General features: G+C 40.0%; 1 protein-coding gene across 3 annotated transcripts in view; it reads left to right on the plus strand.

The window, feature by feature from the left end:
* Positions 1-8,646, plus strand: part of LOC119656686 — a 167,549-nt gene extending 158,903 nt beyond the window's left edge. For all 3 annotated transcript variants that reach the window (XM_038063170.1, XM_038063171.1, XM_038063172.1), the window contains one exon: positions 55-8,646. In XM_038063170.1, the coding sequence (XP_037919098.1) occupies positions 55-8,021 (7,967 nt within the window). In that variant the 3' untranslated portion in view covers positions 8,022-8,646. The remainder of the gene's footprint in view (positions 1-54) is intronic.
* Positions 8,647-21,746: the final 13,100 nt, after the last annotated feature.

Below are 21,746 nucleotides of genomic sequence, written 5' to 3' on the forward strand. Positions count from 1 at the left end.
TAACCCCTGAAAGCTCAACATACTTAAAACACGTTTCAAATCTTTCCTTTGCAGAAATCCCGCTGGCTGACAAGCTAGAACATAAAATAGTCCCTGGTTCCGGGCTTAAACACACAAATCACGGCGTTATATTTCAACTGAACATCCTGAGTCGAGCACTATGGCGCGTAAGTCGAGATAAAAATATTAAAGAGTTTGGCTTAGCCACAGAGTTGCCGAACGCTGAAAAATTCGACGACGTCGTCCTTATGTACAAAGATGGACACCAGTGGACATTGCGGCTTTTACAAGCGAAGCATAAACATAATGAATGTGGAATATCATTTAAAGATCTCATGACTACCAACCAAGAAAGTCCTTTTTGCCTCCTGAAATATTTTCGTTCATTCGTGAAAGTTGCAAAAGCATGGTCAGATGATATCCGTCCCAATACAATATTTTCAAAATGCTATCTGCAAGATGTTATTCTTCTGACAAACGCGGATTTAGCAGACGATGTTCTAGAGTGTATGGAAATGGTGAATAGTTCGCGCAACGATCCGGATATACTGTTAGGAATAGAGAGCGATTCAGTAAAGTATTACAAACTGAAGCAGTCTCAACCAATATTGGAACCAATTTTATGGTCTCACACAGACTTTAATGGGCTTGTGGAAGAACTGGTCGACAATTTATTATTACCCAATCGGCAGATAAATTGGACCAGGAGTCTTCAGAAGGAGTACTATTATCCTTTAGTACGCAATGTATTCGATATTGTCATGGAAAATGGAAATTATTTTGCAAAATTATCAAAAAGCTTTCTAGAAGGATCCGATCCGAAGGTGAAAAAATTGAGTAATGCGATGGGAAAGTTGATAGCGTTTCGCGAGAACAATTATATGTTTATAATACCCTCAGAATTGAAATCGTTGGACACAGAAGGGCAGAAAAAATTGGCAGAAAGGTTGGCCAACGATTTGGTGAACAAAGTTGAATTGAAATCTTCCAATTATTCTGACTCTTTCATTGCTTTGGGAATTCTTATTATTGACTTCAAGGAAGGGAAGTTAGACTCAAAATTTATTAAATCGACAGTGGCAAAGGCAAAGGACTTCAGGACATTTCTCCAAGAAGCCATAAAACGAGTTGGCCCTTTAGACAGATGTACTATAAAGAATTTGCAAGAAATGCAAGTAATTGTTCCTCGGGACTTTTACCAGCCCGATGTGCCCCACGATATGCGAGTGAGTGAGAACCTCGCTGAACATTTACATAAAATTCGTACAGAGAATCGTTCGCTAAACGCAGATTCCATGGGAAATTTTCGAGCGTACTTAGATCCTGTAACTAAGGAAGTTATTGATGTTAAAACCGGCAAATTTCATAAAAATTTTCTGGAAGGCAAGTTGTCCCCAGCCGGAAAGATGTTGCAACAATATTTAGTGGACGCAATAATTGACGATAAAACTGCTAATACCGCACTGAAGAACACCGCAGAGAAGAAATTTCCCATTACAAAATCTTTCGCGAACCAATTCCAACCCAAACCTAGTCCGTCAATAAAAAATCCAGAAAAGTTCGCAGAAGAAATCGCTGACGCCATTGAAAATTGCCAGGACAAGGATTTTAGAATTGATTGTAGCAACAAGAGCGCTGACTTCCTATCAAACCTGTCCGAATTATTAGGGCACATCCTTTTCAGAGTATCTACATGGTTTGAATTCAGCGAAAACTTTGTAAAAGAAACACATCTGCCGGGAGATCTCTCAGAATTCCACAAGTTACTTAAGAACCGCCTCAAATCTAAATTCGAGTCTATCGGAAAATATACTTTCACCATTCCAAATTTAGAAGCTTGCGAAGAGGCTGTTTTTCGTAGAAATTTGCCGAATCCAATTACTCTTGACGATATCAGGGATTTCTACGAGAAATTTCGAATAGTGGCAGGATATCCAGATAAAGATGGAGTTCTTCATCTTTTGGAAAAGGAGGTGGAAAACCAATACCAGAATTTAGACAGCAAAGGATTTGTTGCGCTGTTTTGTAAGGATGTGGAAAATTGGATGTCACATCGAATGGGAACTTTCTACACAAGTAGAAGGACTAAAGATCTGTTGCAGAAAACGAAAGAACACTTATCTTGCCACGAGTTGCTTGGGATCAGTGAAAGCTACTTGCAAGCGGGGGTTATACCCTATGAATTTAATTCTGAGTGTTTGGTAGAATACCTTAAAGATTTCTTGAAACACTCAGGTATAGATATTTGGTTACTAATTAGTTCCAATCTTTTCCTCTGTCGCGCTCAATTTGGTCAGGCCTTTCGTGTATTACAGAAAATGGGCAATCCTGACCTCAAATTGTATCTCCACGAATTTGGTTATGTGTTTTTAACCTGGGAACAATTCTCTGATAGTTCCTTCCAAGACATGATTACTACCCGGAACGACGACGAAGACAAATGGAATTTCTGGTTGGTTGAATGTGGGGACTCCAGTCTTCTAAGAACCGCATCTGAATCATTGCCGAAAATTATTGATTTGATGCTTTACAGAACGGTTAGATGTTCAGTAAGAAGAAAGGTTATATTTCTTTCACAAAAATCGGTTTTGCCTGCAATAAAAACCGCGATTCAATCTCGAACGGATGATGTGGTTGTACAAATGCCAGACAAGAAAATAGGCACAGTTTTTTCAAGTGTGAAAAAAGAATCACAATTGAAACTTTTGGATTCAAATCTCATAAGGTTACATAATCGCCCTTTGAAATTAGGCGATGTCCTTGAACAAACAACAGTCGATTTTATCGATGAAAAGACTTTAGAGATGTTCATCAGCAATGTCCCCGTTGATATCGAGTGCAAGCACCGTCTTAATATGAATTATTACATGAAGCGAAATATTGAACTGATAATTTTTAATCCCTCGGAATTTCAGTCAACAGAAAATGAAAGTAGGTACTATCTAAAGATTGGCACTGAAAAAACAGATGAAATAATAGTTACTGATCTTGAAGAAGTCTTCATTCAGAATAGCGAAAAACAAGAAACAAAAATACCGATTCATTGGTTTGAAAAATTTGGTGATAAGGTTATATGGCGAAGGTCGATTGGAAAAATAACTAACTTGAGGAAATATCGCTGTAGTGATATGGTTACCGACACTTTAAATGAGGAACAATTTTTAAGGTCTACTGATGACAATCAAATAACTATTATATGTGGTGCACCCGGGGTAGGGAAATCACAGCTCCTCACTAGTTTGTTTTCAGCGAGTAGGAATAGCAAAGGAGCCATTTGGTCTATTCACGTTGATTTGAATTTATACTCCAGGTTCTTTAACGAAATACAACAAAAGCAAGAAACACACACCCAAACCTTCTTATTAGACTTACTCAAGTCAAGACAACACTCTCAGTTTAACACTCAGTTTGAGGAAGACCTCCTTTACAATACACTTCTGAATAAAACCAAAATTCAACTTGTCCTATTCTTTGACGGATTTGATGAAATAAGCCCCAACTATAAGACAGTTGTCCTCAATTATTTACAGTCTTTCAAGGATCTTCCATGCATTCGCAAGGTGTTTGTGAGTACTCGTCCAACTTTTGTTCAATGTCTTGAAGACGATTTGAACGTGTTACATCACAAATTATGTGATTTGAAACCCCACGAACAAGAAGAAATGTTTAATCAATACATGAAGATCCAAAACATCCCAGTGGAAGCAGATATATTGTCTAAATTTATAAAAGGACAAAGTGACTTCCACGTCTATCCTCTTCATATAAAAATGCTGGCTGAGGTGAGCAGTGAAGTTGTCAAACGAGGCGAATTAATACCTGATACCTTGAATATTATCACGTTATATGAGAAATATATCAAACTAAAGTTCCTCATATTCCGAGGAGAGAAAATGAACCAAGATCTAACTAATGTTTCCGTCACCGTTGACATGGAGGATATCTACCCGTACTATTTAGAAGAGCACGAGATTCTTGCACTGCATACATTCTTTAGCGAAGAAGAACTAAGACAGTTTTACGGAACCAAATTGGAGGAGGAGACAATCAAGTATAAACAAATTTTGAAGAATGTCCAAGCTGGGAAACAAAAATATGGAATTGTCTTCGTGATAGACAGCAATGATCTCCAGTTCATCCACCGCACCTTTATTGAATATTTCGTGGCGGTCTTTCTCGTTAAGGTACTAGTGAAGCCTGAAAGAGTTAAGAAAAATGTGTCCGAATTATTTCTAAATGAAATGATAGACAAGGAAAGATTTATCGATACCTTGAACTTTGTTGATAAATGGATGGAACTAAATTTGTGCGGCAAAGTTTTTCAAGACGGAGTTTTCGACGAGGTGGGGAGCGACCTGGAAGAAACAACAGTTTTTAAAGCCATCAGTTACTGCTCACAACAAAATCTCTCTGGAATTAGAAAATACCTCTTTTTTCTTTCGATGTCTTCCTCCGAATTTATAACTTTTGATTTGTACATTATGTTGAATACGTTATTCAATGTGGAATGGCTGTGGAAATTCATTTACATGTTACATGCTGAGCTTAACTGGAGCACCGAATCTTGGAGAACATTTCCCCTGATCACTTCTAGTCACTGCAGGGCGCTCCTTCAGACAGATGACGAGTATGCTACATATAACTGGAAATCTTCGAGTTATTGTACGTATCAGGAGTTATACTATCCAGAACTTAAAAAAGCCATGTCAAAGTGGGAGAGTGATTGTTTGGAGCCTCCAGCATATATGCAAGAAGATGCGCTCCACTTTGCAGTTGAAAAGGGGGACATGAACCTTTGCAAAATACTGTGCAAGAAAAACTATTTGTTACTCAATCACGTGACTAAAAATGGCGATACAGTTTTACATCGGTCTTGTAAGTTTGGACATCGCAAAATGCTGATGTTCCTCATTGATGCTATGCAGATGAATAACAGTTTCGACGCTTCCAAAATTATCACCGCCCGAAATAGAAACGGTGAGACCCTATTGCATATTGCAGCACAAACCATGCCTGACGTAGTTTCTGATTTACTAAAGCATAATATAAGCGTTTTCGGCGTTGATATTTATGGAAAGACTGCATTTGACTACGCTTGCATTTACTGTGATGAGAAAACTATCCAAATGCTATCAGAGAAAGTGATTGACAATGTGGAGTCGAATATGCCACAGACACTGCTTGGTGTGAAAACTATTTTATACCAGGTCGCGCGAAGCTTTGATGGATCCGAACCCCATATGCAAGTATTTTCTCAATGCCAGATGCAAATGCAGTGTCTTCTTAGTGATTGGCCACATGAAAATAGGTTGGCAGAAGTCAACAGTAGTGCGGATTCACTGAACGTGAGCTACATTCACCAATTCGCTTCTATTATTCAGCAGCCATTTGGGGTTCCTTTCTTCCGCTACAATAGACGTGTATCAAAAAGTGATCCTACGTCAAAACATCATGCAGCATGTGTGAGCGGTTTGGTGCTTTGGTTGCGAATGCTAGACAACAAGAACAGAGACACAGTGTTACATTGTGCTGCCTATTCTGGAAATGCGGCACTCTGTGAATGGGTCCTCCAGTTGCCTTACATGGCCCGGAATTCACCACGTCAAATATGCATCAATGACGTAAACGAATGTGGTGAAACGCCTTTGCATGCCGCCACACTAGGCAGTGTTGAGGTTTTAGAAACCCTACAAAGGCACGGTGCGAACCTTAATGCAAAAGACAATCTGGGGCAAAGCGTTTTGCACCATGCCGCTTTCCATGGACGGGAGGACATGTGTATGTGGCTAGTGAAGGCCAACGCTGACCCGTCATGTCGAACGAAGTCTGGTGTGACTGTCCTGCACGCAGCTGCGCAATCAGGCAATTTAAAACTAGTTGAATGGTTGGTAGAAAAAGTTCACCTGAGCATTTTAGAAGTTGCGGAAAAGAGCCGTAGCAACGTCCTTCATTTCGCAGCATCTTCTGGTAACCGAGACCTGTGCGAATGGCTTTTAACGCGCCTTCCGCAAACAAATAAGTGTATCATTAACGACAGGAATAATGATGGGCTCACTCCTCTTCTAAATGCCGCAAAATATGGTGACATTAGTATGCTGGATTTATTGATGGAAAATGGCGCCAAACTCCGTTTTGCGGAAACACCAGCCTTTTCAGGGGTATTTCTTCGAAATTCAATTCTATTGAATTGGTTGTGGACACAGATTAAAAACTCCTTTTACTTTTTGGACGGCATAGATAGGGAATCAGAACTTCTCAAGTTAATTGAAGAACCATGTAATCACCAATTTAACCGCTGGTTATTATCCGCAGCTCTTAAGAACGGTCCACACAACAACCTAGTAGACTACATTAAATCACATAGCCCAGTATTTAATGGTACCCGCAAATTTTTGAGGATGTCAACTGATATCTCAAGTAGTTGGATCAACGACCTCCCCATAAGTGTACTTATGCGGCAATTGGCGAGCTATAGTTTCGAATTATTCGAAAGAGCGATCAGTACCAACGTTCTCACTGACTGCTGCGATGAAAATGGTCGTACCATTGTACACCACGCCTGCCTGCAAGGCCGTTTGGATATCTACAAATGGCTAACAGAAAACCATATTTGCGCGTATGTGCCGCCTGCCGAAATGGAAGACGTTCCATCAGTTCTACACGACGCAGCGACATCAGGCAATCTCGAACTCCTTCAATATGTGTATGATCAAACAAACGCGAATTTGCTTGAATGTACTGCGAATGGGAAAAGCATTTACCACTGCGCTGCACAGTCTGGCGAAATCAATCTTCTGAAGTGGTGTCTAGATAAGACATGTAATTCCTCCGAAGAACAACGAAATGCTCTTCAAAAGACAGATACACAGGGTCGTTCTCTTTCTCACTATGCAGCTGCAGCTGGTAGAATGGAAATGAGTCGATGGTTGGGGGGCAAAGTGTTTTTTAAATTAAGGGCTAGAGATTTATCGAGCATCTTGCACGAGGCGTCCAAATCAGGAAGCTTGGAGCTGTGCCAGTATTTTGTTCACAATGGCTCTAATATTGCTGATAGTAATATACATGGAGATACAGCTCCTAGTATTGCTATTACCAATCATCATCCTGCGCTTTACGAATGGTTTGCTATGCAAGAAAACCACGACGCAACCAACTCATCGAACGCTCGTGAGGTTAGTGTAAACAACACTCTATGGAGGCCTTCCGAGCGTTTTCCGTATGATTTCTGCATTGCGTGCATAAAAGGCGACATTGAAAATTGCGAGCTGCTGAAATGTTCTACCGATACAGAAAACCGTTTCCATCAAAAACTTAGAGATGCAATATCACGAAATGGAAATCTTTTCGGTGAGTGTTGCCCTGTGAACTATAGAGTAGAATATGGACCAGTGATTTACTTAACTCACCCGGTCATTGGCTTCAATGGACTTTGTGAAACAGCTGCTATATGCTTTGATGAAGACGATACAAAAGTATGTCAGCTTCTATTGTGTAAATATTCATCATCAAACTCCTCTCTACAGAAATATTTAAAAATGTTTATGAAGGAAACTTCAGGCAATTTCGGGTTTCGTCAGCATATTCTTTGCAAGCTTCAGAACACTTATAATAGTTTCGCGCAAAACGTGGGGGTGGGCGCTTTGACAATAGATGAAACTGAAGAAGACGGAATTATGTTATTCAGGGACCTTGTTGGTCCTTGTTCCTCACTTGACGCTTCTGAAAAAGAGAATGAGGGTTTTGGAGGTGCCCTTGAGTTATGTAATGCGCTAATACGAGCGGGCTTGTGGCCGGGGGGCGGAAATAGAAAGTCCCCTATTCACTTGGCGGCAGCCCGCAATTACTTGAATGTCTGTAAACTACTCTTATATTCCCTCTCTTCAACTGATGATGAATTTAAAGCGAGACCTTCGATACAACTAGTCACTACCATCAAGCAAGCTTCTGAGTTGCTCAAGCTACTGAATATATACGCCGACGGATATTTTCAGAGTAATGCCAATGCATGCATCGCCAGATGAAGTTTCGTTATTATGTCAGCCTCTATGGCAACAGTCAAGCAACTTTACACAGCAGATGAAACTCCCAAAGTAACAGTGTGACAAACAATGAGCTTGTTCGTTTGAGGCCGAATCGCATCTAGTACATGTATTTTAGGTTGCGTTTCTCTAGCAATCAACGATCTTTTTGGGTACCCATGCGTGCATGCGATAATTTACAAAAAGCTCACTGAAAGACTGGCGTTGTGATGCTTGGATTGTCGCATTCTGTGCAATCGTTTCGAAAGAAACCAAAGTTGTACGTTGATCTAATCTGTTGTTGCTACCACGTTTTTTCCGATTTGCTAGCACAATAAGACATCTACATATTTTCACACATTTCCCCCCGGGGCATCACCCCTTCAGGGTGGTTATTAGAATTCGTCGTTTGTCTTGTTTCAAACACTTATCAAATTTGGACTTCAAATGCATGTGAAAATGTCGCTATCAGATTGGGCATGAAATAATGACTACTTCCTATCGAATTTTAATTAAGACAAGTCGGAAAACCGGAAGCTCACGCTTCGGGTATAAAGGTTTTGTGTTCATCTTATGTAAGAAATTTCAACGCACATTTTTCTATCCGTATATAGCTACAAATCCAACATAATCCTTCATATTTTTCCAAACTACGAGACATACGTACATATTACAGCCATAGATATTACGCTCATCCTAAACAAACAAACTGCCTATTTCCGAATACAGTACATATATATGCACGTATATAAATTGATCGTACCCATAATTTGATCGTGGCCATATTTTGAACCCTCAATCCCCTATGTTTCACCCAATATCAAATATTGAACCAATTTCGAAAAGTACTAATTGAGACCTTTCATTTGATATCCCACATGGCTACATTCTGCAAAAAAAAATGTGCACGCTCGATTCACATGTATGGGGAGCCGGGGAGCATAACACAAGATGGCGCCACTTACTGCATGTAAAGGGAACACCAGATTACATACTCTCACCAATTTTCGTGACAATCGGTCTAGCCGTTTCCGAATAAATCGGATGTGACAGACAGACAGACGGACACACAGACACCGTCTCGATTCTAATAAGGTTTTGTTTCACACAAAACCTTAAAAATATCTGGACTCTTGGCAGGTCAGGAAATATCTCCTTGGCACAACATAATTTCGTCTGTAAACGTCTTTAAGGTTTTGTGTGAAACAAAACCTTGTTAAAACCGGTTTACCGTCTGTCTGTCCGTCACACCCATTTTTCTCGGAAATGATGGTAGCTATTGACAGCAAATTTGGTGGAAAGGTGGGAACTGTGAATGAGTCACATCCTTCTACGTCGAATTTGAGGGGGGTCCCCATGTATGCAAAAGGAGTGTGCAATTTTTTTTTCACCAAATATAGTCATGTGGGGTACCAGATGAAAGGTCTCGGTTAGTACTTTCCAAAGCCGATCTTAGTTTCAACATTTATTGGAAAGGTGGGGAGTGCGGGGGGTCGAAATTGATCATTTCTTTCACGGATCCATTCTCAGAAACTACCCATCCGGAAAATCTGAAAAAATCAAGGAGCTGCCACTATATGGTGTCTAAGCTCCGAAATACCCTCCCTACCGATATCTGTTCAATAAAGTTAATAATAGTATATTACTATAATTTTTAGTAATTGACTGCAGAATCCCCCTTAAATTTATCCTAGAACCACGAAATACTGCAGCAATGTGGGCTATAATATACAGCATGATCCTGCCAATCGTTCTATTACTAACAAAGTTATAATGGATCAAAGTTGTCGCTTCTTTGTAAATGCAAGATGATATCAATCGGACTAATGGGACAAATGCAAACTCAATTCTCTTTATGAAAGAAATACAGAAAACCTTTGATACCTGAAGCGTCTAGCTTCCGCTTTCTCGGCTTGTTTACAACTGACAGGGAGTCAATAGTACGGCATGTCGCTCCGTCTAGCCCGCTTTGCCACTATTCATGGATGCAAGGGTTCTTGGTGGTTTGGTTTTGGATTTGATTTTTGTCGACATCACTGAAACTCTGAAAGTGCGCAACATTGTTTCAATAAAAAACACAGCTTAAATTGCATGCATTAGGTTTTCCTAATTAAATTTTAGTGGGGTAGAATTTTAGATCGTTAGTTAGTCGCGCTTGCAAGTTATTAGTGCAGGATGCATTGCACCTAATTTCTTACTGATTGTTTACTCTGTTCTTGTTAACACTGGGTGCCCTCACAGGTTTCTGCTTGAGAGTCACACCAGCAGCAAGCTTTCACTGGTGGAGGGAAACCATGCAACCTGAACCCGGACAAAAAAACAACAAGCAATGTACTCCTCTTTAGGGGAAGCCTGAGTTCCGGAAGTCTAACCAGTATTCATTGTTATTACTTTTTGATCACAACCAATTGAGAGTTCAAAACTTCTTGATTTCACATACGTTTTAAGATTCCAGGACCGTAGAGAGGAAATCCGGGCTCAGAGGGAAAATTATATGAATCTGGTGAAAAAAATAATATACTTGTTTTTCATTGAAATTTCTATCCCAGGCTTTCAAGAAAAGACCGGTCCCGGGGGGAATTACCCCCTTTCCACTCCCCCTTCAAATGATTAAATTTCAATCTTTGCTTGCTGATATGGTTAGAATGCAATTTTTCCAAACAAAAAAGTAGAGCAACATATGGGGACTGTCCCTGAAGAACTTCAGACTCTTTTGGTCCAGTTCAAACAGCAAGCTGGAACTGTGTGCAACTGGGGATTTACCCTCCTTAACACTTATGGAACTTTCACTCCAGCGTCCGAGGTATGTATGCGAATTATGTCTTCTGTTCGCTTTCGAAGGCCACCCCAATTCCAATCCCTCGACAGCGGTCTGCGAGGCTGCTGCTTCCGCATACGTCCTCTTCTTTCCTCATTCATGTTAGTATTCCTATGGGAAGGATCAACTTTTCCCTGATAGTGTCAGGGAAGAAAGTTCTGAGAGGCGGAATTTAGGCTATAGTCCCTTCTCCAGCGCGTTTTCTGGACGATTTAGGCAGTAGTGCCAATCGAAGTCAGATTTTCAGTATCTTTCATGATGATAGTTGCCATACTCTCCTTTCTGGCTGACTACCTCATAGACATTAAGTACGGACTTTCCATTGAAGTGCAGCGTGTGGCTTTCACAGATTTCTCCGTAGGGGAAGTCAATATTCCTTGATTCCGGAAAAAACTGGTCTGAAGGAGGCTATGGGGCTCACTTTGCAATAGACTCCAAATTTGATGAAATGCAAAGACAGAATAGCAATAACAACAACACAGAAGAGAGTTAGCCAAAGTATAACCAGTAGAACTGTCCAAGACGAAGGTCAGTGTGGCAACTAGAAGCTAAAACAAACTTGCAACAGGGAACAAATTCCGGCAACTATAAAATAATGAACAAACTCCCACTTGGAAGAAACCACCCCGAATTTGAAATATTCTAACTTTTTCGAAAGGTATGCGAGCATAAATGTATGGAATATATAGGAAAAAGTTAAATTAATTTCGACGACGGCATGCATACCATTTCATAGCTCCCAGTTTTCTGTGAGAGGGGAAAGAGGGAGGGTGAAAATCCGGGCCCTAGGTGGAAATTATATGCACCCGTCTATTATCCCCAGCTTAAGCACAAGCTTCTCTTACTCTGATAGTATTGGAAAGATTTTCTCTGTAATGTATGCTTTGCACAATGTTACTGGCCTCGCTTTGAACGCCTTATTAAGTTGCTTTCCCATATCCTACGGCAAATTTCCAGTAGCTCTTTTTGATTTCTATGGGTCTTGCTATTATTTCCCTAGCCCCTTATCGCAGTCACGAAATTAATGCGCATGATCCTTCGTATGGCTTTTTGTTGATCCTTTCACAACCCATTAAAAACCCATCAACTGCTTATGTTCGACTCTGTACTCTCTCTTTCAAGACCATTTTACTTCGCGGACGGCTAAGTTGGGGTTTCTTTAGATTTTTTCAGGCTCCTTTCCTTCTTAATTAGTCTAATCGGCTGCACTTTAGGCTGCGATCTGACAGAAATGTTAGGCATTGCGCAGGCTGCTAAAGTATGTTCTCGAATTGCATCAAAGTAAATTTGGAGGAGTTATGGTAGGTGCCATTTATGAGTATAGTTGCTCTACTCATAACTGGTGCCTACCATAGCGAATACAAAGCTGCCTCTTACAATTCTATATGATTTGGCCAAAGAACGCTCATGTGGCAGTTCCACTAGTTTAATTCATGCATCATTGTAGAATGACACTGTTTTCGTACCCCTCAGGGCCACAGAAGAAAAACGGATGACTCGCTTTTCTTCAGAATTAAGAATTAATCCTAGACAAATTCCCTATCGAACATCAACAGTTTTAGAGATTCAGGTATTGAGTTTCCGAACTGCACAGCGGAAGCACGTCAATCTGAAGTAATCACCAGAGAGTCTTTGTAAAAAAGCGAAGCAATTAATTTTCAAGGTGCCTTGGAAAAGAGCGAACGAGGCTGTCGTTCAACGAATCTCCTATTAGAAAATGTATTTCCTATCTAGGCTCCATCTCAACCTGCACTCTAACTAACACTTTGATTGAACAACGCGTTCAAGCCTTATTGAAGATCCTTTCAGTTTCGTTAGCTTTGTAGTAAGGAGAACCATTCACTATTGAAAGGAGTTGCTATTGAAGTTGCGCGAGATACAGATTAGGCTAGAAGCTTGCTGCTTTTTTTACCGGGATATGATGAGAGCTCGTACTTTTCACGGTCGTACTATCGGAATGACGTGGATTGGATTGTGGGAGTACCCTCAGAACCAGCTTCATATCACCTGCAGCGCTTGTGAACGTGGCCAAGAATTATCTAGTTTTTATTTTTTAAGGCGTTTCGACTATCTATCAAATATACTATGTAGGCAGCTCATTGACTCAAAAAGATTGTGAATGGCACTATGCCATATGAAATGAATAAATAGTTGTGTAGTATATGTAGTTAGCTTTCCAGCCACTTGTCCACATTTCATGCAAGGTGTTTGCTTGTCCCAAATTATAGTAAAATTATAAAATTAGATTTTCTGTAAAAATACTCAATGAATAGATAAAAAAATAAACAAAATAAACTTGCTAAAAATTAAACATGTTGAAAATCATCAAAAAAAATAAATGATCAATATCTTCTTTTTCTTATTGCTTGTTTTGGATACTTGGCCAATGAAGCGACAATAAATAAAAAAAGCCAAGAAAGGGAATATCGAAGTAAATATTATTTGAAAACTATTTATTTACTGGATGTAAATAGAAACGGATGTCAATCAAATATATGATACATTGTGATAAGACGCGCTGTGTTGGATGAAAAATATGTCTAAAATTTGCGAATAGATAGGTTTAGAACATATTTAAAGGGTTATTCTGGTGTTAAATGTGTAAAACAGGGTATCACTTTCAAACTTTTATAAAAACGAAACTGTAGCAGGTATCGCTCTAAAGCTTTAAAATTAGAATTTCATAGTCATAAATAAAAAAAAAATAAAATAGCGGCCTCAGTATCCCACCGCAAAGGGAACGACTCGCATGGCGTAGTATTCAGGTTTTCCAACTGACTGGTCGCCAACTCAACATTTCTTTTTAGTTTTGATTCAAATCTACTGCACACACCTAAATTTGGCAACAAATTCTTAAATTTGACAATTTGGCAATTTTTCCAACATTGTGTTTTGAGAAAAAATGAATATTACTGAGTTCTACTGCGTGGGATATCCTTATAAAATTAAAACGAAAATGGATATCAGCGTGATATATGATACAGTTATTCTTAAATGTATTATCTATCTAAAAATGGAAGAAGGAACAAATCGAAAAAAAAAAATTAACACTAGCATAACTATCTAACTATAATTATATCAGTTATTTATTTTTGGAATTGATTATATCATTTTAGCCATTTTTATTAATATTACGTAATTCGGAAAAATCTATATTTATATTTTTAAATATATATACTACCTGTAAAAATGTGTGTTATTTTTTCCTACCTTGAGATATATACATATATAGTTAAAAAAGAGTACAACTCTTTTCCGGCCCAACCGGACGAGGAACGACCAACCTAAGGATGAGCTGAAGACAACTTTCAAAGGTACGCAACATAGCGATGATGCCTTGCAAAGTAAAGTTCAAAGTGTTCAACCATGCAGAAATGTATTGATATATCCCCGATTGTCGCAAACACTTCAAGCAGTGGCCCGGTTCACTAGGTGAACTACACGACAGATTGTAGGGATAACCGTTTCACATCTCCATGTATAGTTCGGTCATAATCCCGTTGTTGAAATTACGATTGGGACTATTTCGATTTTTGTTGCCTCCATTTCTGCTACATATCGTCCGCTAAGGGATCATATTTCCGGATTTTTTCTTGCTGTTTATCCACAGTGTTCCGGTCTAATGGCACGGCTATAGAGCTATAAGGCACGCGTTCATCCTTCAGCAGAACTAGATCGGGTCTCTTGTTATCAACGGTTGTGCAATAGTGTGACCTCGCGGTAGTTTAACCAAATTATTTTCCAAGATTCTCTGTGGAGTCTACTTATAAGTTGGATGATAATTATTATTTTTTATATTTTAATGCAAGGTTTTGATGGAAAATCTTGCAGAGGAGTTATGACGATTTTTTTTTTTTTTTTTGAAGTAGGGTAGGTGAATGCGTTTACGCACAGAGTGTTGGACTCCCGCAACAGCACGCTGGCGGACTACCAACTAAACACCTCGCTGTCATCAGAGAACTAGCCTGGAACCGTTTGACACACTACTTAGCGCTAGCCCTCTCGCTCTCCCGACTTTGCGAGCCTTCAAGTTAGGGAATTCCTTTCACCAACGGGAGGGGAGGAGAGGAAGGGAGTTGTTGTTAGTTCAGGGAGCCCCTTACCGTCCGATCCCTCCGCCGGTCGAGTTTAATCTTCTTGGCAATAAGAAGAGCCCCCCCCCCCCATAATACGCAATACGATTCCAGCTGCCAGCGCTCTTCAGCATCTCTCTGACAATGTTGACTGGAGAGAGCTCCCCTGTGTCTGCATAAAACTGCTGGCGGAGGCTGTCCCACCTCTCGCAAGAGAAAAAGGTGTGTTCAGCGTCGTCCGCCACTCCATTGTAGAACACACAATCCGGAGATCGCGCCTTACCAATCCTGTGTAGGTAAGACTGAAAAACTTCCATACCCACTTAGAAGTTGGGTCAGGAAGTAATCAATCTCACCGTGCGTTCTGTTCAACCATGGGTCTAGTTTGTCGATGAGCCGCGCAATCCATCTGCCCCTTGGCTTATTTTGCCAAGAAAGTTGCCACTCGGTAAGGGTGCGTTCACGTTTTTCACGGGCAACTACCTTTCTTAAGTTTTTGCCCTTACGACGGTAGATAGCTTTGCGCTCCTTGGCAAGGAGCACAACGGGGATCACTCCTGCGATCACCATCACAGCCGGTTCGGAGACGATGCGATAAGCAGACGCCACTCGCATAGCTCCTCGCCTCTGCACTTGAGCGAGGCGTTTACAATGCACCTCCTTGTCAAGGGTATCAGCCTCCGCACCATAGAGAAGAACCGACTTCGTTGCTTCCATAAGGCGACGTCTCCTAGTTGATATAGGGAGTTTTGTAGTGTACCTAACATATCTGTCCATCTTACGAAATTGAAGGCATTTCTGACATCAAGCGTTATGAGGAGCACTATCCGTCGAGAACGGCGACTGTGTGCCTCGGCTCGATGAACCGCATCTACGACCTCCATAACAGGATCCACTGTAGATTTCCCTGTTCTGAATCCGAACTGCCTTGCGGATAAGTCCCCGGCAGTACAGATCGCTTCAGTGAGTCTACCCCTGATGAGCTTCTCGAGCACTTTTCCGGCCGTGTCAAGCATACACAGCGGTCGGTATGCAAACGGGAGCTCCGGGTCTCCTTTACCCTTACTGATCAACGCGAGTCTGCCCACTTTCCAGGGATAAGGAAAAATGCTCTTCTTCAAGTAGACATTAAACACTTCAAGCAGCAATTCTGGCCGTTGGCGGAACACCAGTTCGTAAACTTCCGCCGGGATGCCATCTGGACCTGGCGCCTTCCTGTTTTTCATATTGAGAACCGTTTCGTCGAGGTCTCTCATTGTGAAAAGGGGGCAATCCACGACGCTTTCCGCACTATTTACATCAACCCGTACAGGGTGTCTAGGGAACAATGCCCGAACAATGCGGTCCATTTGGTCGATGCTCAATATGCAGGGCTTCCGCAGAGCCCCGATTTTCCGGGTGACAAGCTTATAGCCTTACGGGCCCTCATTCACCTCTTTAACAAGGTTCTGCCAGCCGCGAGATTTGCTTTTATTTATAGCGCTGCGGAGTCTCATTTTTGCTGATCTATATTGTGCCTTTATGGCACATGCCTCCTCGTTGGCGTGCAAACGTTGTGTCAAATGGTGGAGCTTGTGACACTCTTTCCGTAGGTCGACAATTTCTGCCGTATACCAGTACATAGAAAGCTTGTCGCGCCTGGGGCCTCTCTGGAGCATGGAAGCCTCACACGGCGTCGTTATCAGGTTCATCACTGCATTTACGGCGGTGTGAACTGCTACACTATCACCCCCCGGAGTGACCCCCAGCGCGGCCCTAACTGCTCCAAGAGCTTCGACTAACTTCCCGATGTTCACTCTTGCGACATTTCACAACAACTTCGAACGCAATGTACTGATGATCGCTTGCCGAGAAGTCTTCTAGGACTCGCCACTCGTCCACCGATGATGTCAGAGATTCCGACGCAAAAGTGATGTCAGGATTGGTGTACTCACGATTGCTCAACATCCTGCACCCCGATAATATGTGATGGTATCTGAACGGGTGAATACTCACTCCTGAGGGATGCTCCTGAATTCCCGCTAGTTTACTTTGCTGGCAAGCCCGATTCAGTTAATTTTGAGGATGAATGTTTCCCATGATGCAAATATTTCTAATTAGCTCGGGTAGACACAGAAAATATAATTCATTTAATTGCCAATGTTTATAAATTTGTATAGTTGAAAACAAATTGATTTCAGATTCAAAATTTAACAGGAAATATAAATAATATACAGAAATTTGTGTCAGACAAAACATAAACAACAGAAACAACAACAAAATGAACAAGAGGAAGTTCACCCTCATTGCTTGGCCGCTTTGTAACCTAATTTCACTTGTCTGGAGTTGACAAATTTTCTTCATCATTATGCATTTTCTTTTTGGAAGATGTCTTTTCTGGGCCGTCAGTAACTTGAATTTCCCAATATATTCTGAGCTGTCAGGTGAAAAAGTTGCGAAAGAAACTGCGCAAGCGGAAATTTAATCAGCAATATTTTAATGTGGTAGCAGAGCACACAAATTTAATGATTATAGGCTAAAAACGCAGTCTTTATGCAGATCATTAATCGCAGACCTCAAAAATTTATACTTCCTTTCGGACAACTCGAAGTCAATATCACTAACTTTTTTTGCAGCCATATCTGTAGCAAAGCTTCTTCACTTAACGAAACTGAATCAACTCTGAAATCTTCGACAAAGTCTTTCTTGTAGACTCAGTTGACGACTGCACATATTGTGGAAGCCAAAAAGCGTAGCGCAGACGAAATTTCCTTCGATGTTTACCGACTTCGTCCAATTTTTTTTAAACTTGAGTCAAAATAACTTACTGATATTGAAGTAATAAAAACTTGTTGTTTCTTTTTCGTTGGTGTGGGTATTTATTCTTGGAAATACCGATATTTCGGGAACCACTTGTTCCCTTCATCAGTGCGAACAAGAACTTGTTTCTGAGGGTCAAATAATTTAAAACAAGTTGGGAAACCGGAAGCTTAATGCTTCAGGTATAAAAGGTTTCGCGTTTCTCTATGTGAGGAATGATGAGAATTCCGTGTGTGCATAGTTAAAAATTTCATTGCCTTTTACCTTTTAAACAGCTGCTTACACAAATAATTTGATCCGGAAAGCACTGTATTTATAACATTCAACTTCATAAGCCGTGCGGCTAGAAGTTCAATATTATTAGCAAATGAGAAGAAGTTAACTAACAAAAGATACGAACAAGTCGGAAAACCTGAAGCTGGCGCTTCGGGTATAAAGGTTTTGTGTTCATTTTATGTGTAAAACTAAAAATCCTTCATATTTTTTTGAAACTGTAATATACCATAACGTACATATTACAGACGTAGATATTATGTTCACCCTAAACAAACAAACATTGCCTATTACCGTATAATAATAATAATAATACTTACATATGCATGTATATAAATTCACCGTAGAGTTATTTTCGATTTACTTTGTGCATAAAAGTATACATATGTATACATAAAGTACGTATATTGAATACCGCTTGTACAAGGTACAAATATATTTATCTGAATTAATGAAAATGATTAAAATACTAAAACGAAATGTTTCCGTGCGATCCTCCATTCGTATTAGCTCACTTTGTTGTGGCATTGACAAATTCATATGTTGTGATGACGTCATCTACGTTTCAAAATGCATGAAATTCACATAAAATGTAAAAGTTTTACTTTCTATAACTTTATTAATAATATTTGGATTTCCTTTAAACTTCCCAAAATTATGCCTTATATTATCCCCTATGCCACTTTTAACATGAACTTAAGGGTTGTTTACGGCTAACTTTCTAAAATAAGCCAATAGACCATTATTAACTTTATTTGTGCAAATATCGGAACGGGATGTATTTTGAGGGCTAGATTTCGTTAGATACACCACTGTGATTTTTTTCAGATTTTTCGGTTGGATAGGTTCTGAAAACGAGACCTGTTACACCTTGTGAGGGTCATATTTTGAGTTCTCATTCCCCTACCTTTTACCCGAGATCAAACATGGAATCAGTTTCGAAAAGTACTAATCGAGCTCTTTCATTTGGTACCACGCCCCCTCGAACCTTCCTTTCGCATGTATGGGGAGCGCCCCCCCCCATCCTTCTCTCCCCTTAAACTGCACACAAAATAACGCCACTTGCTGTATGTAAAACGATCCACACACTACACTTCTCACCAACTTTTGTGACAATCGGTTCAGGCTTTCCCGAATAAACTGAGTGTGACAGACAGACAAATGGAGAGGCAGACAGTGATCGAATTAAATAAGGTTTTGTTATACACAAAACCTTAAAATGGACACTTGTCAAGCTGACTCGTGACAGGTCGTTTGCTCAGAACATACGAATATATCTTGGAAAAATTTGTTATGTGTAACTTTCAATGATAGCATTGAGTGTAAGTCATAGCAACGCTTGGCAGAGTATCATTGATTATTTCTAAATGTTGTTTTCATAATACAATCTTTTCGCCCCTTTCGATTGCAGATATTTTAAATAATTGTCGCTAGTGTTATTTATTATACTTACAAATACCGATATTTCGGGAATCACTTGTTTCATTCATCAATGCTACAAGTTCAGATATTGTTAATAACAACTTAAAATTTATAATTTTCACAAAACGGGAATTTACAACCTCATGGAGGAATCCAAAGGAAAAAAGTGTCACGAAAAGTATTCCTTGTTTCGGTCGAGTTTGATAGAAAAATGAGTATTTTTAATAGATTTTCAAACCAAATTCAAGCAAAGATCGACTGAAGAAAATAAAAAAAACGCTTTTTTAAGGTTTAAAACAAAGTATAGGGTACTGTCTGTCTGTCTGTCTGTCCGTCACACGCATTTTTCTCAGAGAGGGTTGTAGCGATTGGCACCCAATTTGGTAGAAAGGTGGGAACTGTGAACGCTCACGCATATAGTGAGTTACATCCTTTTACGTCGAATTTAAGGGAGGGGGGATCCCCATACACGCAAAAGGGGGGTGTAAATTTTTTTTCATTAAATATAGTCATGTGGAGTATCAAATTAAAGGTCTCGGTTAGTACTTTTTGAAGCCGGTCTTAGAGGGGTTGAAAGTGATCATTTTTTTAACGAACCCATTCTCAGAAACTACCCAACCGAAAAATCTGAAAAAAATCAGGGGGCTGCCACTATATGGTGCCTAGGCTCCGAAATACCCTCCATACCGATACTTGTTCAAATAAAGTTAACAATAGTACATTACTATTATTATATTACTAAATGTTTCAGCAATGAGCATGATCCTGCCAAATTTGGTGAACATCGCACTATTACTAACAAAGTTATACTAGGTCAAAACTGTTGCTCCTCTGTAAATTCAAGACTATGAATGTCAGTATCACTTTAAAGTGGATATTTTCACATAATATATGCATATTTTACGTGATACATGCTAATGGGACATATGCATACTCAAATCTCTTTATAACAGACTGGATATCGGTTGTTGTGCCGTTGATGATAGGGAAAGGGATCCACAGACCATGCGTTCTCACCAAATTTCGTGGCAATCGGTCTAGCCGTTTCCGAATACGTCGGGTGTAACAAACAGGCAGACAGATATCGACTCGATTCTATATAAGGTTTTGTTTCATACAAAACCTTAAAAGAGATTAAATTCACCATCATTAGACCTTGCCTACGATCGCACTGGAGTCTCGGACAGAACTACTGCCATTATAACTTCTTATGTTCTAAATGATGTTGGCATCATTTCATCTAACGATGCAAGTAGTGTCATTGATCATTCACAGTTGAAAAACGGCACACAATAAAATCATTGGCGGTATTTATTGTGGTGGGAGAAAGGACAAAACTTTGGTTCGTATTCAGAAAAAGATAAATTTTATAGAAAACAGCTGATGGGAGAGCATTATGTGATTTTATCGGAACCAGGAAGTGACTATTTCGGGCACGTTAATTGTGAATCGGGTTCTGCTAAAGGTAATAAAGATACTATATTATCTTATATACTTAAAATATAAGTCGATTAAACTAAGCGAAATAGCTGTTGTTAGCTGCGATGGACCAGTAGTGAACACAGGTTTCAAGGGTGGTGTTATTCGTCTGATGGAAGAAGAACTAAACAGACCATTACATTGCTTGCATTTTAATGAATTACTACAGCGACATTTGTTGTTACATTAAATGGAACAACTAGAGGGCTTAAATGCTTTTCAGGTCCCATCGCATCTGAATTACAAAAATGTCAAACAATGCCAATATTCGAATTCGCTGTTATACCTACAATATTACCTGAAATTACTAGGAATGAGCTAAGTAACCATCAAAAATATCTTTACGGTATAATGGCCGCTATCAGCACAGTAGTTTCTGAGAATGGCAAATGGAACAAACGATCACTTTCGAACCCCCGCACTGCCCACTCTTCCGACAGATGACAAAACTAATATCGGCATCAAAAAGTAAATATCGAGATCTTTCTTTTGATGTCCACCATGACTATATTTAATGAAAAAAGAATTTGTACCCCCCTTTGCATATATGGAGAAACCCCCCTCCCCCCCCCCCCCCCTAAGTTTGACCTAGCATGATGTAATTCACAGAGCTTTGACAGTTCCAACCAAAGTTGGTGTCAATCGTTACAACGGTTTCCGAGAAAAATACGTGTGACAGACAAACAGACAGTAAACCGATTTTAATAAGGCCGTCGTGATCGGTTTCGCCATTTGACCCTATCAAATGCCTGATCTGGATGCAATCTCGAGGCTTTTAAATCCCCATCCAGCGTATCAAGCCACCGTTGTTGTGGCCGGCCTTTTGGTCGTTCACCATCGACTTCGATGGTCAGACCAATCTTG

Source organism: Hermetia illucens, chromosome 5 (assembly GCF_905115235.1).
Source record: "Hermetia illucens chromosome 5, iHerIll2.2.curated.20191125, whole genome shotgun sequence".
Lineage (NCBI taxonomy): Eukaryota > Metazoa > Arthropoda > Insecta > Diptera > Stratiomyidae > Hermetia > Hermetia illucens.